The sequence below is a fragment of the Temnothorax americanus genome, unplaced genomic scaffold, assembly GCF_048541705.1.
Source record: "Temnothorax americanus isolate GAGA-0224 unplaced genomic scaffold, ASM4854170v1 Scaffold6, whole genome shotgun sequence".
NCBI classification, from domain to species: Eukaryota; Metazoa; Arthropoda; class Insecta; order Hymenoptera; family Formicidae; genus Temnothorax; species Temnothorax americanus.
In genome coordinates this window covers 3,037,767-3,064,759 of record NW_027509751.1, presented here as the reverse complement: position 1 = coordinate 3,064,759, position 26,993 = coordinate 3,037,767, and the positions used below count along the sequence as shown (strand labels likewise).

The following is a 26,993-nucleotide window of genomic DNA, read 5'->3' as shown; positions in this document are numbered from 1 at the left end:
TATTTATTGTTTTTATATGCAATTTAATGTAGCGCTTTTTGCAATTTTCTATAATGATTATTAATCGGTGTTTGATGAGATTTTAAACCCCCGTGTGATATATTATTTTGATATATCATTTGCTTTAAATGGCTCTTTGTTAGTATTTTACATTTTTATAATAAATATTCGAATAATTAAAATAATGTGGAACATTTTTTGACAATAAACTGACAATTTTTATACATCCATAGAACATTAATTTTTGAAGTATATAGTTGAACAAGAAACACAAAGCTGTAGTTAATCACGCTCTTAATGAAAGATTGAAAATTATGATTATTTTACGAGTATAAAATACCTGTAGGCACTTTAAATTGTCGCATTATGAAACTTGAGCAACAATAATGCATAATGATCCATTTTTCAATTTCCAAATCTTAACAGCGTACAGTGCATGTGATATCGATCGAAACTGTCGAGGTTTGCTCTTCATGCAATGCAGGCTAATGTAACACCGGCCACGTATCAATAAATCGGTGAATCAATTTCTTTTCTACTTAAATATATATAGATTATTAACCGCAATTCGATCGTCTATATGTAACTATTTATCCGAATTGCGATGTACATTAAAAGTACAAAAAACATTTTATAACAGGTATAAGATTTCATATTTTTTAACCTTTAAGTACACGCGTTATTTTTAGTAACATATAGTCAGGGGTGGGATCTGCAGAGATTCCCCACAAGTTTTTTTTTGTTTTCTCTAAAAATAATGTTAGATATGTAAGTTTTAGAGTACATAATAAATAAAACACATATCTCGCACAACTGAGAAAATGCGTAACAAAAATAGCACTTTAAGCAGTTAAAGATTAAAAGCAGGTAAAAAATTTAAGTCATCTTATTATTGACTTCTAAATATGTTTGCAGCTAAATAATAAATTAAAATGTTATCAAGGTCCACTTAAAATTGATTTAATAAAGATTGCGCTATAAGTATATTCGGTGTATCTCACGAAATTTAATTTACAAACCATCTCTTCACTACAAATCCAAGTTTGTTATTTTTACACGCATAAACGTCTAAAAATGACACATTAGACTGAAACTCTTTTTACATGTTTCTTTATGTGTTAAATTACGTCATTTAACATGTTTAATCGTATTAAATGAAAAGTTAATACGTTCAGTCGTGTTAAATGACGTTATTTAAAACGGCAAGAAATGTGTAAGAGCTTCAGCTAAAATAACACACTTGGATTTGCATGGCAGTGTTTGCGATGGCTGATAACTCCAAGAATTGGAGTCACAGCAGGATTTTTATCAGAGAAAAATTTATTTCAAATCTACTTAAATGACTGGATTCGGATCTATGTTCTATCTACTCTTAATCTTGCATTTGCACATTGCTTTAAAATGGAAACTTTGCTCCAAAATTTAATTACTTGTTTTATCGCGAGTTACGTTTCAAAACTGGGATTCCTTTAATTAATTATGGCTTTTCCTGGATCTTCATGGATTTTCATGGACTGGCGCCATCTGCAGCTATAAAACCTACTGTGCCGGCACCGATGATGATCGCCGTCTGCGATGTTACGAAACGGGGGAACCCGGCGCCCGGCGCCGTGTAAAAGCCGTCACGTCGCGACGACGTTCAGTTTGCATTCGTACGCGCGCTTCGTTGGCAGGTGGCCGTGGATTTTCCTTACAACTTTCCGTCGTAGACATAGTGAGTAATTCAACCGATAAAGAAATAACTGATCAACTGATAGGATTATAAAAACGCGCGCGTCGCGGTGGAAAGCGCGTTCGAAATTAAAGTTCGAAAAATTCGAACTTGCACGTAAACACGATGAAACACGCGATAATAGGATAAAAAGAAAAGTTTTTTTTTCTTGTAACCGTGAGCGTTTCTCGATTAGCCTGATGGGAGACACCTCGCACGCGGAATCCTTTGATCCCGGTGACACCGGTCGTGAATGCTGAGTAGCTGATCGGCCCGCGTTGCCACGGCAGTCGACACTCGTGGACTGAATTTTTGATCGCTTCGCGAAAAGATATGTCGTGCTCTATGAAGATTGACTACTGCACGCTAGAAGAAATAACGTCATCGAGTTTCCCAAAATTTCCTGCATATATGTTATAAAACGATAAGCGACTACGTGCGCTCGAATCACGAATCTGAATCGAATTTAAACTACGGAGAGACCCGGGTTCACACACACACACTAAGTGGACTTATCGCCAACGTTATCGCAGAGGGTTTATAAAAACCGCCTATACAGCCGCGATAGCCTGTTAGATTGTGGACAGTCTTGAGGAGAGGAGCAAGTGTCGCGTTACATTCCGGTAAGTGTCTTTCCAATAAATGTGTTGTTCCCAGGACCCTAAGAGAATTGAATACAGTTATAGACAAAACGTATGAGATATTTACACATTTGATAAATGCTCGGTTATTAAGATATCTAAATAACATCCACGCGTTACATGTTGAGACACGACGTAGTCTTATTAATAAAAAATATTGTATTATTGACAGAATTATATGTTATACAATTGTATTTTAAGTCAATGTCATGTGAGACGTTCGAGGATAAATTACAGGCATGATTTGCGACATCGTGCACTACGGTCGCGTGATCGGGCATCAATTATATTCATTTTGTGAATTTATTGCATTTTATCGTTATAATCCACTTCTGACGTAGTGTATAACGTGCAAAATTATCGTGCAATTAATTACTGGTAGGTCGTGTATGGATGTGCACGTGTGAAATTGGAGACTGGCGGTAATAATGTATTTACAAAGTGCGGCCTCAGCAAACAAGAGAAGATACTAAATAAGCATTTTTCGTATGTTCAGAATTGTAAATGAAACATAACAAGTAAATGTTATCGAGCCGCGTTCAACAATTTGAAGTTATGTGATATAAAATTCTTCAACGATTGCTGTAACTTACAGATAATTTAATTGTAATTAGGTACAGTTAAATCATCTGTAAGTTACAACAGGTACAGTTAAATGCAACTTATAAATAATATTCCATTTCTTAGGCTTTTCAAAGAAAAGCGACAGAGAGAGAGAGAGAGAGAGAGAGAGAGAGAGGGGGGGGGAGGAAAGGGAGAGAAAGAGAGAGAATCGATCAAATCTCAGTTAACTTTAACGAGTGTTCATGGGCACAACCCATATTTAACAAATGTCAGTCTGAATAATTGATATTGTTTTCTTTGGAGAGTCGATTATTTCGTAGATTTCCTACAATTTGATTAATTGATATGTAAATACTTTTTATTGCATGTCTCCATTTTATTCAATGTTCATTCTGAAAAGCTTTAAGAATTTATGGTTTATTCAATATTAACAATTTCTAATTTCAGATAAATGTCACTACTATTTATTTACAAACTTTTTGTGTGTTATCGTATTTTCTGCAAAAGAAAAATAATATACTCGCGGTGTATACATTGCTTCTTGCAGAAAATACATACGAGTTATATATATATATATATATATATATATATATATAACTCGTCACTTTATTTTAAAAAGATAAGAAGGAAGAAATTAATTAAGAGCAACTTAACATTAATCGATGTTGATACTATCAAAAATTTTAATCAATTGATATAAAAAATCAATGGTATAAAGATAATCCAACATTAATCGATTATCTCCATTATTTTTTGAGACATTCCCAATGATATATATTTTCAAAATTGATTTTATGAACGATATAAATTTTTTCGATATCTCGCAGCGCGATTTCTAACAGCGTGTTTTCGTTATGCTTCAAAAACGCTACGTTCCCATGTGTTTGGTGCGCACTCAGCTGCCTGTATATTTCTTCACCGTTATCTTCACCTTGTGTAAATGTAAAGCTCAGGTACGTGGAAATATGTATTTCCTCCTATCTAATGTGTCGTGCGACTTCGAGCCGTTGTTCATTTTAACGTTACTTCTAATGTGATCTTAATCGTTGTTATTTTATGACCGTGATATTTTTTATATTTTCGAGAAGAACTCACATCGAGTTGAAATAAAAGACAGAAGAAAATGTATTGTATAGCAACAGTCTAACGGGAAATAATCTTGTTAATACAATACATTATACTCTTGCTTTGATAAAACAAATATTTATTTTATTAATACTGTTATTGAATTAACAAAATTATTTCCAATTAGATCTAATTGTTAATATAACATCATTTTTCCGTGTACGTAAAATAAAGTATTATATAAGAAGTATTAATTTTTATGTAACACGTGCATGGAAAGTGACCCATTACGCACGCGACGCGTGCGTGATAGGCCACTTTCAACGCACTTGTAACATAAAATAGGGTATGCAAGTCGTGCGTGAAGATGAAAATTCACGGGTGCGGAGTTGACGCACGAGCCGAAGGCGAGCACTTGTTGCACAAATAACTATTTATGTTGCTCATTCAGCAATCAACGTTACATTATTAATCGTCATCCTTATCTTTTTGAAGATAAGGTAGAAATAAAGTGTAAAAAATGGACTGTTAAATTATTGATAACCATTAATTACTAATAATTATGTGTTCAATCAATTAAACGTATGCTTGTTAATATTTAAATACAGATATGTAATCTTATAAATTTTCTATATTCTCTTGTTAGCGCTAATTCTCTTTATCTACTTTTATAATTTAATATAAAAGTGGTTTTTACAAAAATTGATGACCAAGCTCACGACGTATCTGGACTTTCGTTATCATCTATATTTATATTTGGAACAATTTGCTTTCATTCTTGATGCACAAATAATATCTTAATTTATAGTTGAGTTTTTATTTAAAAGTACATTGATCATTATTTAACAATTGCAAGGTTATAGCTCAATGTATTGCCAATTTCGCTTAAAAGAGTTTTTCTTTAAATTAATAAACAAAGTAAATCTGTTACTCACAGATCATTTTAAGTTTATCAAAAATATATGTAAAATTCAACTTTATGATAAAAAGTTTTAATTGGTAGTTATCAGCTTGATGTTAATAAATCATTTAATTATACAAGCGTAATGTTTGCAAAATTGATTGGTCATGTACATGTAATAATGATAATGCGTATATAATTGTACGTAGTATTGAGATTTATTAAGAGAGTATAGATAAGGACATCTTTTTTTCTTATTTACTACTTTTTAGCAATATATTCTATTCACAGAAGATGGAATTTTTTCTTAATTTCTTTTACGTACACATGCCATCATATGCGTTTCACATGATTCATCACTAGTGAAGGTTTTAAGCCATTTTAAGTCGTTTTTTTTTTAACCATGAGGTATAGCTTGTCACGTAATGTGTATAACACATAGGTAATCTGGGCGTGCCAGGATTAAAACACGAAATTCACCGCATGAATGCGCACTTCCTCCTAAACAATTTTGCATGTTATGCACGATCGTTAACCCTCGAACTCTAATAGTTTGTTCGTTGTTTGATACCCATGCAACTTTCGTTGAAGTTTAGAAAATCCCTATAACAATTTAATTAGCATCTTTTTAGCGCAAAATATATATTCCTTGAAAAAAATTGACTTAATAAAGACAAATTTAAGAACTAAAGAATGTATTACTCTGATTATTGTTCTAGGATTTAATTTATACAGTGGGTTTTATAAATGCAATCGCGTATCCTTTTCGATACGTCACATTCGTATCAACAATCGTCTGACAATATGACGATTTCGAATTGCATTTACGTGGCTTCATTTTTCAATGACACGATGTGTCTCTGTTGTTTTATGCTTACGTCGACAACTAGACAGTTTGAGACAAGCGGTAGAAAATTCTCGGTAACAAGGAGTGGCAGGATGAAGAACGATTCGACCGTGAACTATAAATTCCGATTAAACACAATCGGGCACAGATAAAATGAAAACATTTGCTCCGAACGGATGGATTGGCCGTCTCGTGAATTGTAGAATGAATTGCCGATCGTCGCGACGGTATTTGTCTTTTGCAACAAAACTTTTCATGCGTATTGATCGTAAAGCCCCGGACACACGAATCGACGGAAGACGTAAGACGTAAATCGTAAGGAAATCCACTAATCAGAGTCGACTATTCCCCTCTTTAAGAGGGTAGAAGAGGGGAATAGTCGACTCTGATTGGTGGATTTCCTTACAATTTACGTCTTACGTCTTCCGTCGATTCGTGTGTGAAGGCCTTAACCTTGGCCTTAACTAGATTATGAGAGATCGCGCGACATTTTGCACGATTCCATGATCATTTTTAATCTACTCTATTTGTAATATCTACATATTCGTGATTTTTTGCAATAAATTCTCGTGATAAGAATACTCTCACAAAAAAGTAGTCTTATCACGAGAATATAGATGTGTTTGTATATTTTTTGCGTTCAATGACTTTTTTTATGCTGAGTATTTTCGATACGACAGAGACAAATTTAAAGTACATTGCAAAATTGATCTGAATGCTCTGATCAATTGGCGTTCATTGCCATCGATATTAATAGTCGATAACGCATTCCAGTTAGGTGTCTTGCTTTAAATAATTATTTAATATATCTAGTAAGATAAAAAATTTGAAATTGCAAAATAATAATACGTTTACATAATTATTCTTTCTTCGTTCTGTCGCTAGTCTCTCGGCTGTGCTGCTCACTTTTGCCTGATCACAATCAATTGAATTATTTCTATTACATATACACTAGACGCTACATTGGCACTAATCACCGCTGTTTGTAGTCTTTGACTTTAATTGACTGCGCGTTTACGTGAATTAATTTGTTATTTGATTGATATAAAGCTTTAGATTTAATAACTGAGAATGATTTTGAATACTTATATTATCTGAATTGTATTGAAAATTATTGGAGTTTAAGATGTGATGAAAAAGGCGAAGAAACTTTTTTATTTTGTTATCTACAGCAAAAATTATCTCTTCTCATGTACATATTACATTTAGGTTATCGTGTATTATTCAAGAAATTTAAAATTATATATATATTTTGTAATAACACCAATTTTCATGAAAGATAATAGTTAATGCGCAATTGCGCTACTCTTAGTGCTTGTTTACCACTCGTAATTCTTGCATTAATCACTATCAACTTGAGAGACTGATCAGAGTTTATCAGGAGAACGGGGTCATAGTGCTTTACACAATTACGCTTAATTAATTCTCGTTGCCCCAGGCGTTAGTAATTTCTCTCTTCGCGCGACGCATTAAATTAGCGAAAATGGTGTGCAGCGTTTTATATATAAATTGTTACATAGAAAAAAATTTTAATATTATATTATACCACTAATATATTACTTTAGTCGTACAAAGGTAACCGATCAAAGCCGCGACTACTAAGATAACCCGATTGCGGAAACAGATGTCGTAGATAAATTTGTCGATGACACACCCTGTGTCTACCCTGTACGGTCACTCCTTGCGTCGGTTTTCCAATGAAAATTATTGCGCTCAGAATGAAACTACATTATTAGAATACTACAGTAGGAAAGAACTAGCGTTTACTATCGCAGTAGGCGCGATGATATTTATAGCTCATTAGAGTACAAAAATACATGCTTCGCTTCGCACGCATGTCGGGGAATAAGAAATCGAGAAGTAAGACTGCCGAGAAGTAAGACTGCAACTCTCACTATCTGAGAGAGATTAAGGGTAATTGTTAAATAAAAGATATTTCTATAATTTAGAGAAATAACAGTGCAATTATACACGGGGATTATTTTCCGAGGAAAAGTTTAGAATGAGTCACAATTACATACATAGTATGTTACGTCCCGCCTTTGGCGATGATACAGTGAGTCATGTCGTTTATAATGTCGTTCAATTCGCGTAATAATTCATTATGTAATTCATTGACAGGAAGATCGATGCTTATGCGATCAATCCGTTATCACTGGCGTGACTAATATCTTCTCATTATCGTCCGATAATATGTTTGTATATAGGCACAGGTGTGTGAAATCGCAGGCAATTATCTCTAAAAATAATCACAATTTTACAATAAGAAATACACAAGAATCGGTTATCGAAAGTTTCTAACAAAGTTGCGTGCGGTAATACGAGCAATACACGCGCTTAATCATCGCTTTTATTTAATCGATACATTTTGCAATTTGTGCGGAAGCATAGAATTACGAAATTTGTCAACTTGATCGAAAGTATAAATAAATCATCTTCAACTGACTGTGCAGGCAAGATATAGTAAATTAGAATAATCTTTTTGTATTGAATTAGAACAAATTTCTACGGCGTGTACGTAATAAAGAATTTCAAAAATTTCACTTTACGATTTGTAAGCACTTCATCAAGATGGTTCGCCGCCATCTGTTAAGAACGGATGGATACAATTCTAAAAAATGGTATCGTGATGAAAGAACACGAACAACTTTTCTATTTCCATTGATGAGAGAATCGCAAATCCGCCTCCTATACTTAGGAACCATGGCGCCACTGACGGCGCATCTCTCTCATCACCGACGATATAACGGGTGTGCAGCACCGAATGCGTATTTTCCCGATGTCAGGGCGTTACGTTATTTTCTCTAATGTAAATGTAATTAATTTATGACGTAATTAATTTATTTAAAAAAATAATAGTAAAAAGCGAAATACGCGTAATTTAATTTCTAATAATGATTAAAACAACATCAAATAATAGATACCTATTTTCAATGTTTTTAACTTATTTAAAATCAATAATTTTCTCGAATAATTGAAATCGATATTTCATGAAACGTGCACTCGAGTAAATATGCGACGCGTGACGAGACGCGACGTTGCGAGAAGTATGTTCACAAACAATTAAATGAGCTGAGCAAATAACGTAATTGTAACAAAGGGAGGTCAGTGGTAGAAAATAAAGTACCGCGTTGTGACAGATACGTCAGATACATGTAGGATACATACGTTCATCATTGTCAAAGATTGAAATTGCGATATTTGAAACCAGCGTGTATGCGAACGAGAAAATATTGATCGTACGCGGCGCACATTTCATTCGCAACTGTGTCATGGAGCAAATATCGTATACAATTTGCTGCTGAACTAGCATTTCAATTTTTTACAATTATAAGTAACAAATCTTTTTTATTACATTGAATTAAATTAATCGCGTTTTTGTTTTGTGTAGATACGATAATTAATTGTAAAATTAATTGCGTAATAGTATATAAAAATATGTATACTCATAAATCTTATTTTTTATTCAATTTGCAATGAAAAAGTATCCGAAGTATACTTATGTCATTAAATCTTTAAAGAATATCGTCTAATGTTCGAAAATCCAGCATCTCATAATGACTTAGGAAAGTTTCGTAATCGCAAACACGTAATAGCTTTTTATTTAGCAAGTATATCTTTACGATGTATGCATACATGTGCATCTTTGATCGTTAATACCGTCATCGTAAAAAAATCGGCAGATGAGAAAACAGAAATGTTTATTAATAGAATAAAATAAAGCAAACAATTAACAGAAATAATGGTTTGTAAATTAAAAAATCACAACCGAAAAAGAATAAAGGCAAATTTTGTCCAACTTCAATCGTTCAGACAACTGTAATACGTTTGGCTCGAAACCTAGAACCATTTCCGTTAAAATAATTATATTTTATGACGTATTACATCATCAAAGGACCATGAGAATAGATGCCGTACATTTGCTCGAGCGCTGTGTGAATGTAAACACTGTGCCTTTTTAATCTTTTTATTCCGCGCATCTTTTTATTCTCAAATTTTTACAAAATTGCATCGCTAATTAATGACATATGAGCTCCTCATAATTGCTGAATGCAAAACTACGCAAATTATTCATTGAAAATGCTAATATAGTTCTTTGTTGTTAGTAATCGAGCGCAGGTATCGCGGAAAAATCCCGTGAACAGTTATGATGTCAGATATACAAGGTGTACTCTCTCGTAAACCTATCGGAAAACTTATCCTTTTGTGAACCTCTTTTCGAAATTTATGTAAGACAAAATTATCTTTATTCTTTATATTTATAGATTGTACCTATAATCTGTCAAGAGGTGCATAGTATGGATTATTTAATACAGTAAATGTACGTACATTTAATAATCTCTTAAAGATATAAATAGAAGGTTAAAAAATATATAAAACATATAAAAACTAAAAATATAAAAAATAATAATTTATGTAAAGCGGGGATGTTATCATCTATGAGATGTACGTGCGTACGAATATACTTACATATATTACGCAACACAAAGAAACCGATTAACGTGGGAATATTTTTGACGCCGTAGTTTAGATTCCGTAGTTTACGTGCCTACAAGTGTGAATTGACCTTTAGATTAGAATGGACCGAAAGTATCTCGTAATGAGGTCGGATTCGCGCCCACATCCACCAACGTAATTAAACCGATCTGTGAAATGCCTGAACTCGAGAAAATGCCGGGAATGCCCTCTTCCTTAAACAAACCCTTTGGCTTTTATATATAAATGTATTAATGTAAATACTGTTCGTTCATTTGTCTGTTTAAATTAAGAAACATTTAATGTTGTTAATTAATGATGATTTATACTATTTATAGTTTTATATAAGTAATTTATAAACAGGTGCATTTAGTATACGCAATATTTCTTTTTGAAACAAATCAGATTAAATGTAGAACATGAGAAATGTAAAATATGTCAAATATTTTATTTTTCAACTAATTTTATATTTGTTTTTAAAATCTGAACTGGAATTGAAATTTATTTACATTATTGTTTTATTGTTATTCAATTTTGAAACATCAAATATAAGATATAATATAAATAGAAAAAATAATTTCAATTTTTACCATATAATATTATCTTTATCAAATACGCGTATTATTGTAAACATACTGCACTCTATAGATTTAATTTGCTTTTAATCATAAGAAGTATCCTGAAGCTTTTTGCTTGTGCTACATGTTGACCTAATATCCTAAAAGCGAGCAAACACCATTACTTTAATGAGAAATAGCTCGAGTTAATGAAGCCGGCAAAACGGATATTAAGGAATCTTTGAGATGACGTCTTTCAATCGCTTTAACTTCACTTGTTTCTATTTAAGGTGTTATCGTAAATTCGAGTATCCTTGTATAGGTATCGATCTGTAATCAATTTATTTAATTACAATAAATAAATTATTTATCAACTGCTGACTTAATTTTTGATAAATTTTTGAAAATAAATTGATATGGATATTGGGGGGGGGGAGGTCGTGCAATAAATTAAATAAATTAATATAATTTGACTTGTACGTACGTGTGTGTGTGTGTGTGTGTGCGCGTGTGCAGAGAAATACATGCACGTAATGATATATATATATATATATATATAATTACATATTGATGTTTAATAAATATTATTATAATATAAAACAGTCCGTTATAGTGTTCATAAAATAACGCGAAATAAAATAACGCGAATTTCGAGTCAGCGAAGAAAGGGGCTGAAGGAAAGGACGAGGAACGTCCGAAAAGGAGGACCATTCTGCTTTAAATGTTTGCAAAGTACAGGCAGTTTCAGATCAAATTTATCAGCTGAAGAATGGTTTAATGGTTCTTTATTTCGAAGACAATTACGGGAAAATTATTATTGTTAATATTACAAGAAGAAAATCATATACAAGATCATTTTTGATACAATTTTTATATACAATATTAACATTAATATTTAATGTTATAATAATATGTAAATTAATTCATCTTTTTGCATGTTTGTACTCATAACAATAATGCATGTATTATGCATTATTTTTATTTAAATTATTTAGATTTATTATATTATTATTTATTTGTAATCTGATATTTCGCCCATCTTCCACCATGACTTCGCCTAATTTCACGCGACAGAACTGCGTCATTCCGACACGAGTAGCGAATTGTTTTTGAGTTGAAGTTTGTCAATCGATCGATCAGTCGGTTCTCTTGTCATCCTCGAAGTTTGGCATTGGCGTTGAAAGTAACCAATTATCAGTAAATATTGTATCAACGTTAAATAATCCAAGGAAAAGATTGAAAGTGTTTTTTCTCCACTACCAGAAGATTCATAAAAAAAGATATTGTATCGAAATACCGGGAAACGTTGCGCGCGTTACTTGTTCCGGGTACATTTTTTTAATATACCAGAAGAAAGCTGATATTCTTGTAAGTCTTGATAAATTATTATCAAGTATCATAATCTACTTTTGATACGTATAATTGTAAGAATAACAATATATTACTATTGTTGTCATTGTTATAATTATAGCAAATTATAATCGTATTATTTAAAATAGCAATATAAGAGAGAGTAGCGTTTTTATTTATAATTAATAATGTATAAGTAATAAATTTTCTGGACTATGTATTATAGTCAGTTATGAGTGTAAACAATGATATTAATTACTAAATTACTATAAACATGCTGTATTTGTATAATGTATTGTACATTTGAAGCATTACTACTGTTTACACGTTTAAAGTATTATTACATTTTAAGGATTAGCGACAAGTGTCTTACTGCACTGTTATCATTTTTTACAAAATTAGCCAAGAATGTTCATCGGACTCTCATTCAGTGCGTTAACAGCAGTTTTACCTTTTTGTGCGGTTATTTTTGCAGTAGAAATTTACGAATATACGAATTTTTCTGATATTACTTTTAATCAATTATACTCTGAACAATATTAATTATGCCCCAATAATATTAATTACATTTTGCTAATGCTCTCATTAATTTATATTTTGATTATAAAGATACGAAAAAACGATGAATAATTGCTTTCCGAATAATACACGTGCTAAAATAAAAAGTTATACGTATATATATATTTACCATTTTTATATTATTGATATACATTTTCAATATTTGATTAGTTTGAAAAAATTACGAGAAATATTTATCTTTTATCTATTTGTGAGAGATATTTATCTTTTATCGGGTATTCGGAGATAAAACGTGACTTATGAATTAACGTGTTAATTCTAAAACTGTTTGCAAGTGACTAACATGTTATAATGCACGGCATATTGGGTCGAGGATATTTCTGCAGATTGCACTTGTCGTTGTTAAGTCACCGTGGAAAATGTTTCCGCGGTCGTGCTCGGCTGATTTACATACCGAGATATACGTAACGTGTTAGCGAGACTTAGCCTTGCCATAATTCACATAAATTCGTATGCTTCTAAAGATATATACATCGAACTCATCCCATCAGTTGATTATCAGAAATGACGTTGAAGTATGCCAGTTGTTCTAAATTTAAGATAATTCCAGTAATTAATAAAAAGTAGAAACTTGCACATTGTTTCCTCGTAGTTTTTAATTGTGCAAGTAGAAACTTGCACATTGCTTCCTCATAGTTCCTAAGTGTGCAAGTTTTTATTTTATTCGAGGTATAATTATCGGTATTTATTTGTTTTGGCTTCCTCATAGAGGAAGCTTTGTTAGCAAAGGTTCTGATTTCACACTTAACTCTTTTGGGGACTGCGTAAATAATTATATACATTCACTAAAAAATACTAAAAATACTTGTCCACTTAAAAACTAAAACAATACTTTATCGATAAAAAAAATCAGCCCGATATTATAAATATTTGAGATAGCGATTTATTTTTAGGTTTATTATATTTTTCAGTCTTTTCTACCCCTATTTCATATATAATTGGTTAAAATTTGGTTGATCAGATCAAGTTTTATAAAGCTTCTATGTATGTACGAATTCTTCGAAATTTCAAATGTGTGTAATACGAGATCTGATTAATCAAATTTTAATGAATTATATATGAAATATAGGGGTAGAAAAAAAAACTGGAAAATATAATAAAATTAAAAATAAATCGCTATCTCAAATATTGAGAAAGCGGCAGCGTAAAAAACACTTTTCAAAAAAAGGAAAATCTGCATAAAATCTATACCGGTAGACCGATTTCAATAAAATTTGAGGAGGACATACTTTCTATGATACTCTATTTGTGTGCAAAAATTCAAACTGGTATCTAAAAAATTGTAGAAGTAGATGCGTGTACAAAAATCCGTACACACACACACACACACACACACACACACACACACACACACACACACACACACATACATACATCCATACTTCCGGACATTTTTTACTAATATGATTTTTTGACATTTTAAAACATTCTAAACCTATTTCCATCAAAATCTCGAAAAAAAATTTTTTCACCATTACAAAGCTTCCTCTATGAGAGGAAGCAAAATTGATTTAAATATTTATTTTATTTTATCCATCAAAATCTCGAAAAAAAATTTTTTCACCATTACAAAGCTTCCTTTATGAGGAAGCAAAATTGATTTAAATATTTATTTTATTTTTTTAGGTTAAGTATTCAACGCGCCTAAAGCTAAAAAAAAATTGTGTGCTAAGTACTTTTTATAAGCTATATTCTCAAATTTTTTCAAAATTTTTAACATGAAGGAACCGGAAAAAAAAATAATTTTCGAAAAAAAAGCGGTTTTTGGTGCTACTAGGAAAAGGAGGGGGGATGGATAGTCGGAAAAATTGTAGAAAATTCTTTTTTTAGTGTACTTATGCAGATCCAAAGTTATTTTTCCGTTTCATTGACAGTGGCATTTTGCCTATCTTAACGTGGGGTACCCAAGTTTATGTAAAAAACTGGAAGGATCATCCGCGCGTATATTTTCGAAACAACTCTTTAAATCTGATTCAGTCAAAAGTCACTGAACGTATCAGTAACTATTTACTGATATCAATCTAAATGCCACTTTAGTGATTTACTGATGATTTAGATTAGAGAGAACATAACTGCATTTCCGTATAAATGTGTATTACATCTGCAATAATTTTTTACTATTTTATTAAATTTATTACAACATTTAGAATGTTGTAATTAATTTAATATGTTAATATGATATATAATATATCAATGCAACAATGCGGTTTTTTGATAAACTATAAAAAAAATATTACAAGTAAACCAATGCCTTATATTCTTTTTCTTCTTATTTTTAATCAAAGAATGTAATATTTAAATCTTCTACAACAAATTGAACAAAATTTAAAATAAAGAAGTATATCGAATTCTTGAGAATCTAATAATAAAATTTATGCGTTGAGAATAATATTTCTTAATATCTTATTAATTTTATCGAATATCTAAGTAACTCTAAAATCTAAATTATAAAAAAACAAAGCCTGTTTCCCACGATGCAATTTTTCGTGCGAGTTTACCTGCGAGGAGCTCTGCCACCGTGCAAACTACGCAGCGAGAAAAGTTGCTTGCTGCGAGTAGCTGACAGTTTTACGTGATAGAACAAGTGCTATTTTCTCTGCGTGTTTTGCTGCTAGTCGCTATATAAGCAGCCAATTGACATAAGCTTTGTTTTTCTTCTTATTGCAATAGATTAAGTGTTTTTTAAAATATAGAATATAAAACTTTGACACTTAAATGTATGATAATATTATAATTCTAATAAAAATTTGCGAAAACTCAAACAACAGAGAAATTATGTTGACAAATTGAAACAGATTCGACTCTTATCAAAAATTAAAAATCAGTTAGTGTATATGCAAAGAATATTATTTAATAATTTTCCTACGCGTTTATTAAAACAAAGAAATATTATATATTTTTTAATTGTAATAATTAAGATAAAATTAATATAGAGCCGTAATTAATACGTAATCTTGGATCGCGAGAACTAAGATCTTTCAATTACTTATTGAAAAAAAACAAGTAAGATAATAGATAAATATACCTTGGCGGAGAAACAAGATTGGATTGAGGCGTTATATGTGCACAGACTGGTTACTGAAGATTCTTTATTGCACAAGATTTATATGCTATATTCTTTTGTGAAAAAGATTTTTTGAAATCATTAACTTGCCTAGAACGATTGTAACACTTACAGTGAGTGCTTCTGCCACAATGCATTTTATTTTACATTGATATATATCATCAAGACTTTACGTCATTACAAAAATGCTGATATCATTTCATCTATATGCATTTGTTCTCATAATTTTCATATATTAACATCGTAATTTTTCAGCTTTATTATATGAATATAAATCATAGGCGTCCACAGAGGGGGACAAGAGACGACATTTGTCCCTCTATAATGAGCCTATTCTGTAACACTTAACGACTGTTTCATTGACGTTATATTTGCGTTGCGCAGATATTATATATAGTAAAGAAGCGCAAAGTTATGCTAACCTTACCGATCTCTACCTTAATCCATTAGGAAAAACATATTTTTTTTCTAATTTTAATATAATTTTAGTTTTTCAATGTTTGCCTTGCTCGAATTTAATTAATACATTGAACGAATGAGAAAAGTACAGAGTGTCCCTCGTAGTTTTTAATTGTGCAAGTAGAAACTTGCACATTGCTTCCTCATAGTTTCTAAGTGTGCAAGTTTTTATTTTATTCGAGGTATAATTATCGGTATTTATTTGTTTTGGCTTCCTCATAGAGGAAGCTTTGTTAGCAAAGGTTCTGATTTCACACTTAACTCTTTTGGGGACTGCGTAAATAATTATATACATTCACTAAAAAATACTAAAAATACTTGTCCACTTAAAAACTAAAACAATACTTTATCGATAAAAAAAATCAGCCCGATATTATAAATATTTGAGATAGCGATTTATTTTTAATTCTATTATATTTTCCAGTCTTTTCTACCCCTATTTCATATATAATTGGTTAAAATTTGGTTGATCAGATCAAGTTTTATAAAGCTTCTAATGTATGTACGAATTCTTCGAAATTTCAAATGTGTGTAATACGAGATTTGATTAATCAAATTTTAATGAATTATATATGAAATAGGGGTAGAAAAAACTGAAAAATATAATAAAATTAAAAATAAATCGCTATCTCAAATATTGAGAAAGCGGCAGCGTAAAACACATTTTTCAAAAAAAGAAAAATCTGCATAAAATCTATACCGGTAGACCGATTTCAATAAAATTTGAGGAGGACATACTTTCTATGATACTCTATTTGTGTGCAAAAATTCAAACTGGTATCTAAAAAATTGTAGAAGTAGATGCGTGTACAAAAATCCGTACACACACACACACACACACACACACACACACACACACACACACACACACACACACACACACACACACACACACACACACACACACACACACACACACACACATACTTCCGGACATTTTTTACTAATATGATTTTTTGACATTTTAAAACATTCTAAACCTATTTCCATCAAAATCTCGAAAAAAAATTTTTTCACCATTACAAAGCTTCCTCTATGAGAGGAAGCAAAATTGATTTAAATATTTATTTTATTTTTTCCATCAAAATCTCGAAAAAAAAATTTTTCACCATTACAAAGCTTCCTCTATGAGGAAGCAAAATTGATTTAAATATTTATTTTATTTTTTTAGGTTAAGTATTCAACGCGCCTAAAGCTAAAAAAAAATTGTGTGCTAAGTACTTTTTATAAGCTATATTCTCAAATTTTTTCAAAATTTTTAACATGAAGGAACCGGAGAAAAAAAATAATTTTCGAAAAAAGCGGTTTTTGGTGCTACTAGAAAAAGGAGGGGGGATGGATAGTCGGAAAAATTGTAGAAAATTCTTTTTTTAGTGTACTTATGCAGATCCAAAGTTATTTTTCCGTTTCATTGACAGTGGCATTTTGCCTATCTTAACGTGGGGTACCCAAGTTTATGTAAAAAACTGGAAGGATCATCCGCGCGTATATTTTCGAAACAACTCTTTAAATCTGATTCAGTCAAAAGTCACTGAACGTATCAGTAACTATTTACTGATATCAATCTAAATGCCACTTTAGTGATTTACTGATGATTTAGATTAGAGAGAACATAATTGCATTTCCGTATAAATGTGTATTACATCTGCAATAATTTTTTACTATTTTATTAAATTTATTACAACATTTAGAATGTTGTAATTAATTTAATATGTTAATATGATATATAATATATCAATGCAACAATGCGGTTTTTTGATAAACTATAAAAAAAATATTACAAGTAAACCAATGCCTTATATTCTTTTTCTTCTTATTTTTAATCAAAGAATGTAATATTTAAATCTTCTACAACAAATTGAACAAAATTTAAAATAAAGAAATATATCGAATTCTTGAGAATCTAATAATAAAATTTGTGCGTTGAGAATAATATTTCTTAATATCTTATTAATTTTATCGAATATCTAAGTAACTCTAAAATCTAAATTATAAAAAAACAAAGCCTGTTTCCCACGATGCAATTTTTCGTGCGAGTTTACCTGCGAGGAGCTCTGCCACCGTGCAAACTACGCAGCGAGAAAAGTTGCTTGCTGCGAGTAGCTGACAGTTTTACGTGATAGAACAAGTGCTATTTTCTCTGCGTGTTTTGCTGCTAGTCGCTATATAAGCAGCCAATTGACATAAGCTTTGTTTTTCTTCTTATTGCAATAGATTAAGTGTTTTTTAAAATATAGAATATAAAACTTTGACACTTAAATGTATGATAATATTATAATTCTAATAAAAATTTGCGAAAACTCAAACAACAGAGAAATTATGTTGACAAATTGAAACAGATTCGACTCTTATCAAAAATTAAAAATCAGTTAGTGTATATGCAAAGAATATTATTTAATAATTTTCCTACGCGTTTATTAAAACAAAGAAATATTATATATTTTTTAATTGTAATAATTAAGATAAAATTAATATAGAGCCGTAATTAATACGTAATCTTGGATCGCGAGAACTAAGATCTTTCAATTACTTATTGAAAAAAAACAAGTAAGATAATAGATAAATATACCTTGGCGGAGAAACAAGATTGGATTGAGGCGTTATATGTGCACAGACTGGTTACTGAAGATTCCTTATTGCACAAGATTTATATGCTATATTCTTTTGTGAAAAAGATTTTTTGAAATCATTAACTTGCTTAGAACGATTGTAACACTTACAGTGAGTGCTTCTGCCACAATGCATTTTATTTTACATTGATATATATCATCAAGACTTTACGTCATTACAAAAATGCTGATATCATTTCATCTATATGCATTTGTTCTCATAATTTTCATATATTAACATCGTAATTTTTCAGCTTTATTATATGAATATAAATCATAGGCGTCCACAGAGGGGGACAAGAGACGACATTTGTCCCTCTATAATGAGTCTATTCTGTAACACTTAACGACAGTTTCATTGACGTTATATTTGCGTTGCGCAGATATTATATATAGTAAAGAAGCGCAAAGTTATGCTAACCTTACCGATCTCTACCTTAATCCATTAAAAAAAACATTTTTTTTCTAATTTTAATATAATTTTAGTTTTTCAATGTTTGCCTTGCTCGAATTTAATTAATACATTGAACGAATGAGAAAAGTACAGAGTGTCCCTCGTAGTTTTTAATTGTGCAAGTAGAAACTTGCACATTGCTTCCTCATAGTTTCTAAGTGTGCAAGTTTTTATTTTATTCGAGGTATAATTATCGGTATTTATTTGTTTTGGCTTCCTCATAGAGGAAGCTTTGTTAGCAAAGGTTCTGATTTCACACTTAACTCTTTTGGGGACTGCGTAAATAATTATATACATTCACTAAAAAATACTAAAAATACTTGTCCACTTAAAAACTAAAACAATACTTTATCGAAAAAAAAAATCAGCCCGATATTATAAATATTTGAGATAGCGATTTATTTTTAATTCTATTATATTTTCCAGTCTTTTCTACCCCTATTTCATATATAATTGGTTAAAATTTGGTTGATCAGATCAAGTTTTATAAAGCTTCTAATGTATGTACGAATTCTTCGAAATTTCAAATGTGTGTAATACGAGATTTGATTAATCAAATTTTAATGAATTATATATGAAATAAGGGTAGAAAAAAAAAACTGAAAAATATAATAAAATTAAAAATAAATCGCTATCTCAAATATTGAGAAAGCGGCAGCGTAAAACACATTTTTCAAAAAAAGAAAAATCTGCATAAAATCTATACCGGTAGACCGATTTCAATAAAATTTGAGGAGGACATACTTTCTATGATACTCTATTTGTGTGCAAAAATTTAAACTGGTATCTAAAAAATTGTAGAAGTAGATGCGTGTACAAAAATCTGTACCCACACACACACACACACACACATACATACATACATACTTCCGGACATTTTTTACTAATATGATTTTTCGACATTTTAGAACATTCTAAACCTATTTCCATCAAAATCTCGAAAAAAAAATTTTTCACCATTACAAAGCTTCCTCTATGAGGAAGCAAAAAAAGCGAACAATGAAAGATAAAATAATTCCTGAATAAATGATCTTTTTCGATAACACAAGTTTTAGAGAACACCTGAAAACAAATCTTATCGCGATGCGAGCTGAGTGGCTTTATCAGCGATCAATATGTAATGTCCTAGAACATGTATTCCGCTCGATCGCTTTTATCATAAAATACTTATTTAACGAATAATGTAGAATTATTAAAGAATAGAAGTGAACAAGATGTTCTAAAACTTCTGACGTTAATCTAGCTTTTGACAAATTTGAAGTTGTTTAAAACGCTGTAGGAATATTGTTGAAAGAAAACTATTAACCAACATGCACACACATTTGTCATTATTTTAGATCTCTGAAAAGAACCGTACTGCGTGATGAGTCGATCTGAAATTTCGCTTCGCTATATCTAGATTCGCTCTTATTGATTTTGCACAATATCGCAATCGATAAATCGGATCACGGGTATTGGCCAATCTCGCGAGAGCTACTTGAAATGCAGAGCAACGATTAAATCGATTCATATGCCGGAAAATCAACAGTGGATTGTTGGTATATGGTTCGCAGGGGTTTCTCGACGACCGCAAAAGCGTTTGAACAAAACTCGATGAAGATGTCGCCAAACGAGGAAAGGATAGCGCTAGCAATGTGTCCCAAGACAGAGACGGATTGTAACGTGACGCTGAAGAGGAATCGGCTGGCGAACGGTGAAACAGTGAAGAACCACGAAGCGACGACTCAGAAGAACGATGAGTCGTCGATCGAGAGCGAGTACGTGCCGAGGATAAAGTGGCTGGACCTCATAGCGCAAATCTTCATACACGGCGGTTGTCTCTACGGATTGTATTTGGTGTTCACGCAAGCGAAATTGCTTACACCGCTATGGGGTAAGACGAATTTCCTGATTCATACGTGTGTAGAAAAATTAAGTGAAAGCAGAAAAGATTAATTACATTATACATATAACAAAAGATAGCACGTAATAAATAAGATAATATTATTATTTATTCTGTATTATGATACAAAGAGAGATACTAGTTAACTTGTAAAATCAAATATTTTAATTTACTGTTCAAATGTTTAATTTACCGTCAATTAACACCAATTTTCGCGGTTTTAACATTGTAATAAAAATTTCGACTTTATGAAGAGAATACTTTTTACACATCTTCCTGGTACAGCTTTATATAATTTTGATATAGATATTGATATAGATATCTCTCGTTAGTTTTTAAGACTGTACAATATACATTTGAACAAGTAATTTTAACATCCTGCTTTGGGATACTAGATATGTGGTAGATAGATATCTCGGTATCGTTTATCAGGCAGGTAGAGATAAATTTATAATCTACGTATGTACAAAACAGCTAATACTTATTTGGTTTTGGAATCTAATTAAAACATTTGCGTTTGCAAGTTAACTGTCTCATACAGAATAAATAATACTTAATATTATTTTATTTATTACATGCCATTTTTTGTTATATAATGTAATTGATCTTTTTTTTTTACTTTAAATGACAGTAATATAATTTAAGTTTTACGTACGCAAAAATAACTTTTACTTTTTATAATTTTATTTTTTAAAAATTATAATTTTAATGACCTTAGCATTTACATGGAACACATGAATCGATGTTAGATTGCTTTATTCGCTATCGTAAAACTATAATCCTTGAAATATGAGAATGTTGGAAACTTTGATTTACGCTAGCGTAAAATTGTAGGTCGTGCCGATAATTTCGCGTCATTTGCCAGTTAATCACAATAATACCAACGCGATAATTCCGTAACGCTTGACCAAGTACTATATATACTCTGATTGTGAGCGTTGGGTTATTTTCTATCTACGAATCTGTCGTTTTTTAAACATGTTTTGCCACGCGTGCAATGTGGATGGATAGATGAAAGCACGCAATCCATTCGAACGAAATTACGTCGCTGCGATAAATTATAAATGTCGTATCTTGTTGTGTACAGAGTTTTTCTCATTGATAATGGAATGTTGATAGTCAAAAGAAGAAATAATCATAATTGTTTTTTATTTTATATACAATACAAACATTTGTATTGTTTTTTTGCGCTGTCACATTTTCTCCGTGCTCTTGATATATTTTTGCAATTTTTTCTTAATTTTTACCATACTTTTATATAAGTATAAATCGAGATCGCTTGCCAGTACAGCCGCAAAAAAAATTAAGCGCCGCCATGCGAGTGTTAAGACGCTTGAAATAAAAATTTGCGTCATACACTACCGGGTATAACTTATCTATCTTATTTATATTCCGCGAGTTGAATGACACACGCGGCATTGGCCATGGAAAGTAAATGGCTAAAAACATGCACGGCTATGGTCGTAAAAGCACTTACAAGAAACGCCTGATAATGAGACGGGTTACGCAAACGCACGTGTTTGCATTCGATTGACGTTTAAAGCCGGCGTATCGAACCTACTGGCGTTGGATCCCGTAAAACGGAAGAATAAACCGCGATAACCGCGTCTCATATTTCTGCATTCGTGGTTACATTTGCTTTGCGACACGGTGAATATATAACGTTTCAATCCTCAAGCGACAATCTAAAGAACGTGTGATAGAAGAAGAAACAAATATTATAGCTTAATTTATTTATTTATAACAATTTGTTAAGTAACTTGTTTTTTCTTTCACGAACTTTGAAAATTACCTTATCTTCGTAAGGAACCAACATTAAAAATACGAAGAGATTATATGAGAATTTGAAATAAAAATAAACTTACAATTAGAGATAAACTGAAAGATAGTAAAGATGAAAAACTAAAAAAAATAGAAGATAAATTAAGTTAATAAATTGGATAAAATTATCACATGCAAAGCATTACGTCTAAATTATCACGCAAAAAGAATTTTCGTTTTTTCAATCAAAATAAATAATATCGTAAAATCTAATTTAGCAAGTGGATAGAGATTGGGTAGGATACGTCAATGTTACTGCTCTATTTTAACCATCCGAAAGTATATATACTTCTGAAGTTCTGGAGAATGTGTCGATGGATATATCTTTTATGATTACAGCGTTTGCGACGATTTATACATCTGGCTTTGGTATTACGGCTGGCGTTCATAGATTATGGTCGCACAAGGCGTACAAAGCGAAATGGCCTCTGCGTTTACTTTTAGCCCTCCTTTTCACAATAACAGGACAAGTATGTAAACCCTTATGTAATAACAATAATCTTCTTAATAGTAAGTTCTCTATTACTATTGTGACCAAGTTGTGACTGTATTATTATCGCTGTCACACGAAAAATATAATTTATATTAAAGATTATAAGTTTATAATTATAGATTATATGTAAGTATATGTTTAATGTATTAGATATACATATATACATGTTAAAAAACAAGTTAATGATTTTTGCTAAGGATTTTCTTAATAATTAATGTTCTTCTTGTGCAGAAAGATGTGTACACGTGGGCATTGGATCACAGGGTACATCATAAGTACAGTGAAACCGATGCTGATCCCCATGACGTAAGGAGAGGTTTCTTCTTCGCTCATGTAGGGTGGCTTTTTACGACACCTCATCCTGACGTCGTCGCCAAACGTAAGGCGGTCGATGTGAGCGATTTAGAAGCGGATTCTATAGTTATGTGGCAAAAAAGGCAAGAAGCTTATGGTACTCATTTGTTCACATCGTTTGCTTTCTCTCAATATTGCAAAATATTTGCACAAAGAAATATATAAGAAAAAATAAAATATATCGCACCTCTAGAAGAACACCGTCACAACTAAAAAAATTTCGATTTTGAGTTAAGCCTATAAAAAGTATGCCTAAAATGTTATGTGGTATAATAGTGTCACAAGTCTATATGCTAAATTCTCTACACGAGACAAAAGTGTTACTGACTGTTACTTGACTGCTTCACACACACAAGTAACTGTATAAGTTTTATTATAACAAAATATCATAATTGTAATTGCGTTAATTATCTCACAATTAAAAAAAATTGAATTAAATTTGGTTTTCCTCTCTCCTGGAAATTGTGAATTTTTGAGTTGTGACAGTAATCTTCTAAGAGTGCGATATATCAAAGACACCTTTATCATTATTCTTATTTTATTTAGAAAATTTATCCGTGATATAATTAATGAAATTAATGAAATTATTTGTGATATATATAATTAATTTTAATATGAATCTATCTGTAGGTATTATATACCTCTATTTGCGCTGCTGACCATCGCATTACCGGTGGGGATTCCTTGCTACTTGTGGTCGGAGTCGCTGTGGGTTTCATTTTGGGTGAACTTCAATCTTCGCTTCTGCATCAATTTAAACATAGCCTTCAGCGTTAACAGCGTGGCACACATGTGGGGACAGAAACCCTACGATAAGTATGTATTGAATCGCGAATCTATCGAAAACCACCGCTGGTGGGACGATTAAAAAAAGCAACTATATTTAATTCGTTTTTTTTAAATATATCATATGAAGATTTCATCTAAATATTAGACCTTTAATTCAACAATTTGCTCGTAGGTACATCTCGCCGGTGGAGAATATTGCGGTGTCGATCGCGTCACTCGGCGAGGGATATCACAATTACCATCACGTGTTTCCATGGGACTACAAGACCGGTGAACTGGGCGATTACCCGTTCAACCTTACCACTGGTTTCATCGATCTGTTTGCACGGATCGGTTGGGCTTACGATCTGAAATACGTCTCGCCAAATATGATCCGCCGCAGGGCGCGTCGATGTGGCGATGGCAGTCACGTTTGGGGTTACGGCGATGTCGACATTTCGAAAGAAGATCTGACGGAGTTGGATATGATGAGTAATGACGAAATGTGAGACTGAAAAAAACTCGAGGCATGTCCCGATCAAATTCTCTCGGATGGATAAAAAAAAATAAGTTGAAGAGAAGCACCTTCTCAAATACGTCACACGTGGACTACGTGAAATCTTTCACAAAGATTTGAGCTAAAGTGATACAGATTTAAGACTCTCTGAAACTTCAACTTCCACATAGATTGCTGTATACCATTGGGAAATGTTTATAACGATTAAGATTAAAGAGATATTTTAATCGCAAGATAGTCGACAAATGTACAGTTGGCTCTCGATTATATATAATCAGCGATTAATAAATAAACTCTTTTAATTACGACAACCATAAATTATTTATAAAATTTATCATAGAATTAAGATGCATACGTTGTTTATTTATTGTATATTTATGAGATTTGTGTTTATAGAATTGTTTGTTACATATCACATAATAATAAATTTTACAACGTGCAATGGTAAATATTATACAACTTCGCATAATCGAGGGTCCATTGTTTGATACATGGAAAGTCACTGTTTAATATAATACGTATTATTACGTTTTATATAATACGTATGTAATCGTTATTTGTTATTGTCGTATAACTGGGCATTACGAAAAATTTTCTTTTATTGAATGTGAATGACGCAAAGTACAATAATCTAAATGAGAGAGACCATTGTATATTGGTATGTTCTATGATAAGTTTTGTATATTCTTGAAATACTTTATCGCTTTAAATTTTTAGTTAGGAAATGGTATTTGAAATTTATTGTTTTTGACGATATGAAAAGAAATCGAGGATGAGAGAGAGAAAATAAAATCATCACATATTATTGAGATAATTTTCTCAATAAATTTTTCATATATTTCGTTTCTTCTGTGTAATAACAAAAAATTTCAATTAATACTCCATTAAAGTTTGAAACACATATCAAGATATTTGTTTTTAATATAACATTGTATTTAAGATAAAATTATTTTGTTTTTTAATAATGTATTTTTTTTTATTCTTATGGTTACGCTTAATTTTATGCTTTATACTTTGGTATCTCGAAACGTCACTTCGACCAATTAGCTTAAACAGATTATACATGATTATACATGATAATTATGGTGCCTTTTATAAGATATTCTTTCCAACACAGTTCCTATATTGTTCACAAACGAATCCTATTGTTATATATGTATTCTATATAATAGATATGTGTTAAAAATATTTTATATTTAATACTGTATATTGAATTATGGAAATGATACATGAAAATTTTCCATGCAACTTGCAGTTTAAAACTTATCCAATGAAATATAATTTAAAATATGTATAAGATTATAATAATGAAAATTATAATGTGTATGATATAAATAATTATGGAATAATAATGAACTTATAAACATCTTGTTAAATACGTATGTAAGTATAATTGTCCATAAAAGTATACGTTACACTAATCATTTGTGTATCGTTGCGAGCAACAGCTAAACTTATATTTTTCGATACATTTAACTATTAAGGTAACTTATTTAAATACAGCCGATTAACCAGTCAAATACAAAATGTATAATTAAATTTATTATACTCGCAAGTAAATGTGTCAATATATTTTTTAATTGCACAACTTCCTATATTTCCACAAAATATAATATTTACATAAGATGTACGATTTTTGATAACAAAACAAAAATTTGAATTACAATTTAATTATTTATTATCATTGCGTAGCTGCGACAATCTATGTATAATTATATTGGTGTCTGTATACACATGCATAAATTAATCTCGCAAAAAGACGCAAATATGAAAAGCATCGTCATCATTTGACTGTTGATGTGAATCTGTTTTACTCCATTAATCGCGGACAAAGTGTAAAGTACATTCGCGGCATACTTAATTATTCGCTTTGCATCATGT

At 31.1% G+C, this 26,993-nt stretch overlaps 3 protein-coding genes across 14 annotated transcripts in view; 2 read left to right on the top strand and 1 right to left on the bottom strand.

The window, feature by feature from the left end:
• Window positions 1-15,879, bottom strand: part of LOC143905339 (acyl-CoA Delta-9 desaturase) — a 59,577-nt gene extending 43,698 nt beyond the window's left edge. For both annotated transcript variants that reach the window (XM_077420736.1, XM_077420735.1), the window contains exon 1: window positions 15,717-15,879. The gene's annotated coding sequence lies outside the window, so the exon portion shown is untranslated. The remainder of the gene's footprint in view (window positions 1-15,716) is intronic.
• The window catches only part of LOC143905328 (glutamate receptor 1), a 124,782-nt gene that overhangs the window by 5,652 nt on the left and 92,137 nt on the right, over window positions 1-26,993 (top strand). The window lies entirely within an intron of this gene.
• On the top strand, window positions 1,559-26,680 carry LOC143905340 (acyl-CoA Delta-9 desaturase). 2 transcript variants are annotated; one of them, XM_077420740.1, is made up of 7 exons: window positions 1,582-1,714; window positions 1,908-2,334; window positions 20,831-21,150; window positions 23,320-23,450; window positions 23,705-23,910; window positions 24,458-24,643; window positions 24,789-26,680. In XM_077420740.1, the coding sequence occupies exons 3-7, from the start codon at window positions 20,871-20,873 to the stop codon at window positions 25,102-25,104; spliced, it is 1,119 nt and encodes a 372-aa protein (XP_077276866.1). In that variant the 5' UTR covers window positions 1,582-1,714; window positions 1,908-2,334; window positions 20,831-20,870; the 3' UTR covers window positions 25,105-26,680. The 2 variants fall into 2 exon arrangements, with proteins under 2 accessions (XP_077276865.1, XP_077276866.1); XM_077420739.1 differs by lacking the exon at window positions 1,908-2,334 and having other exon boundaries at window positions 1,559-1,714.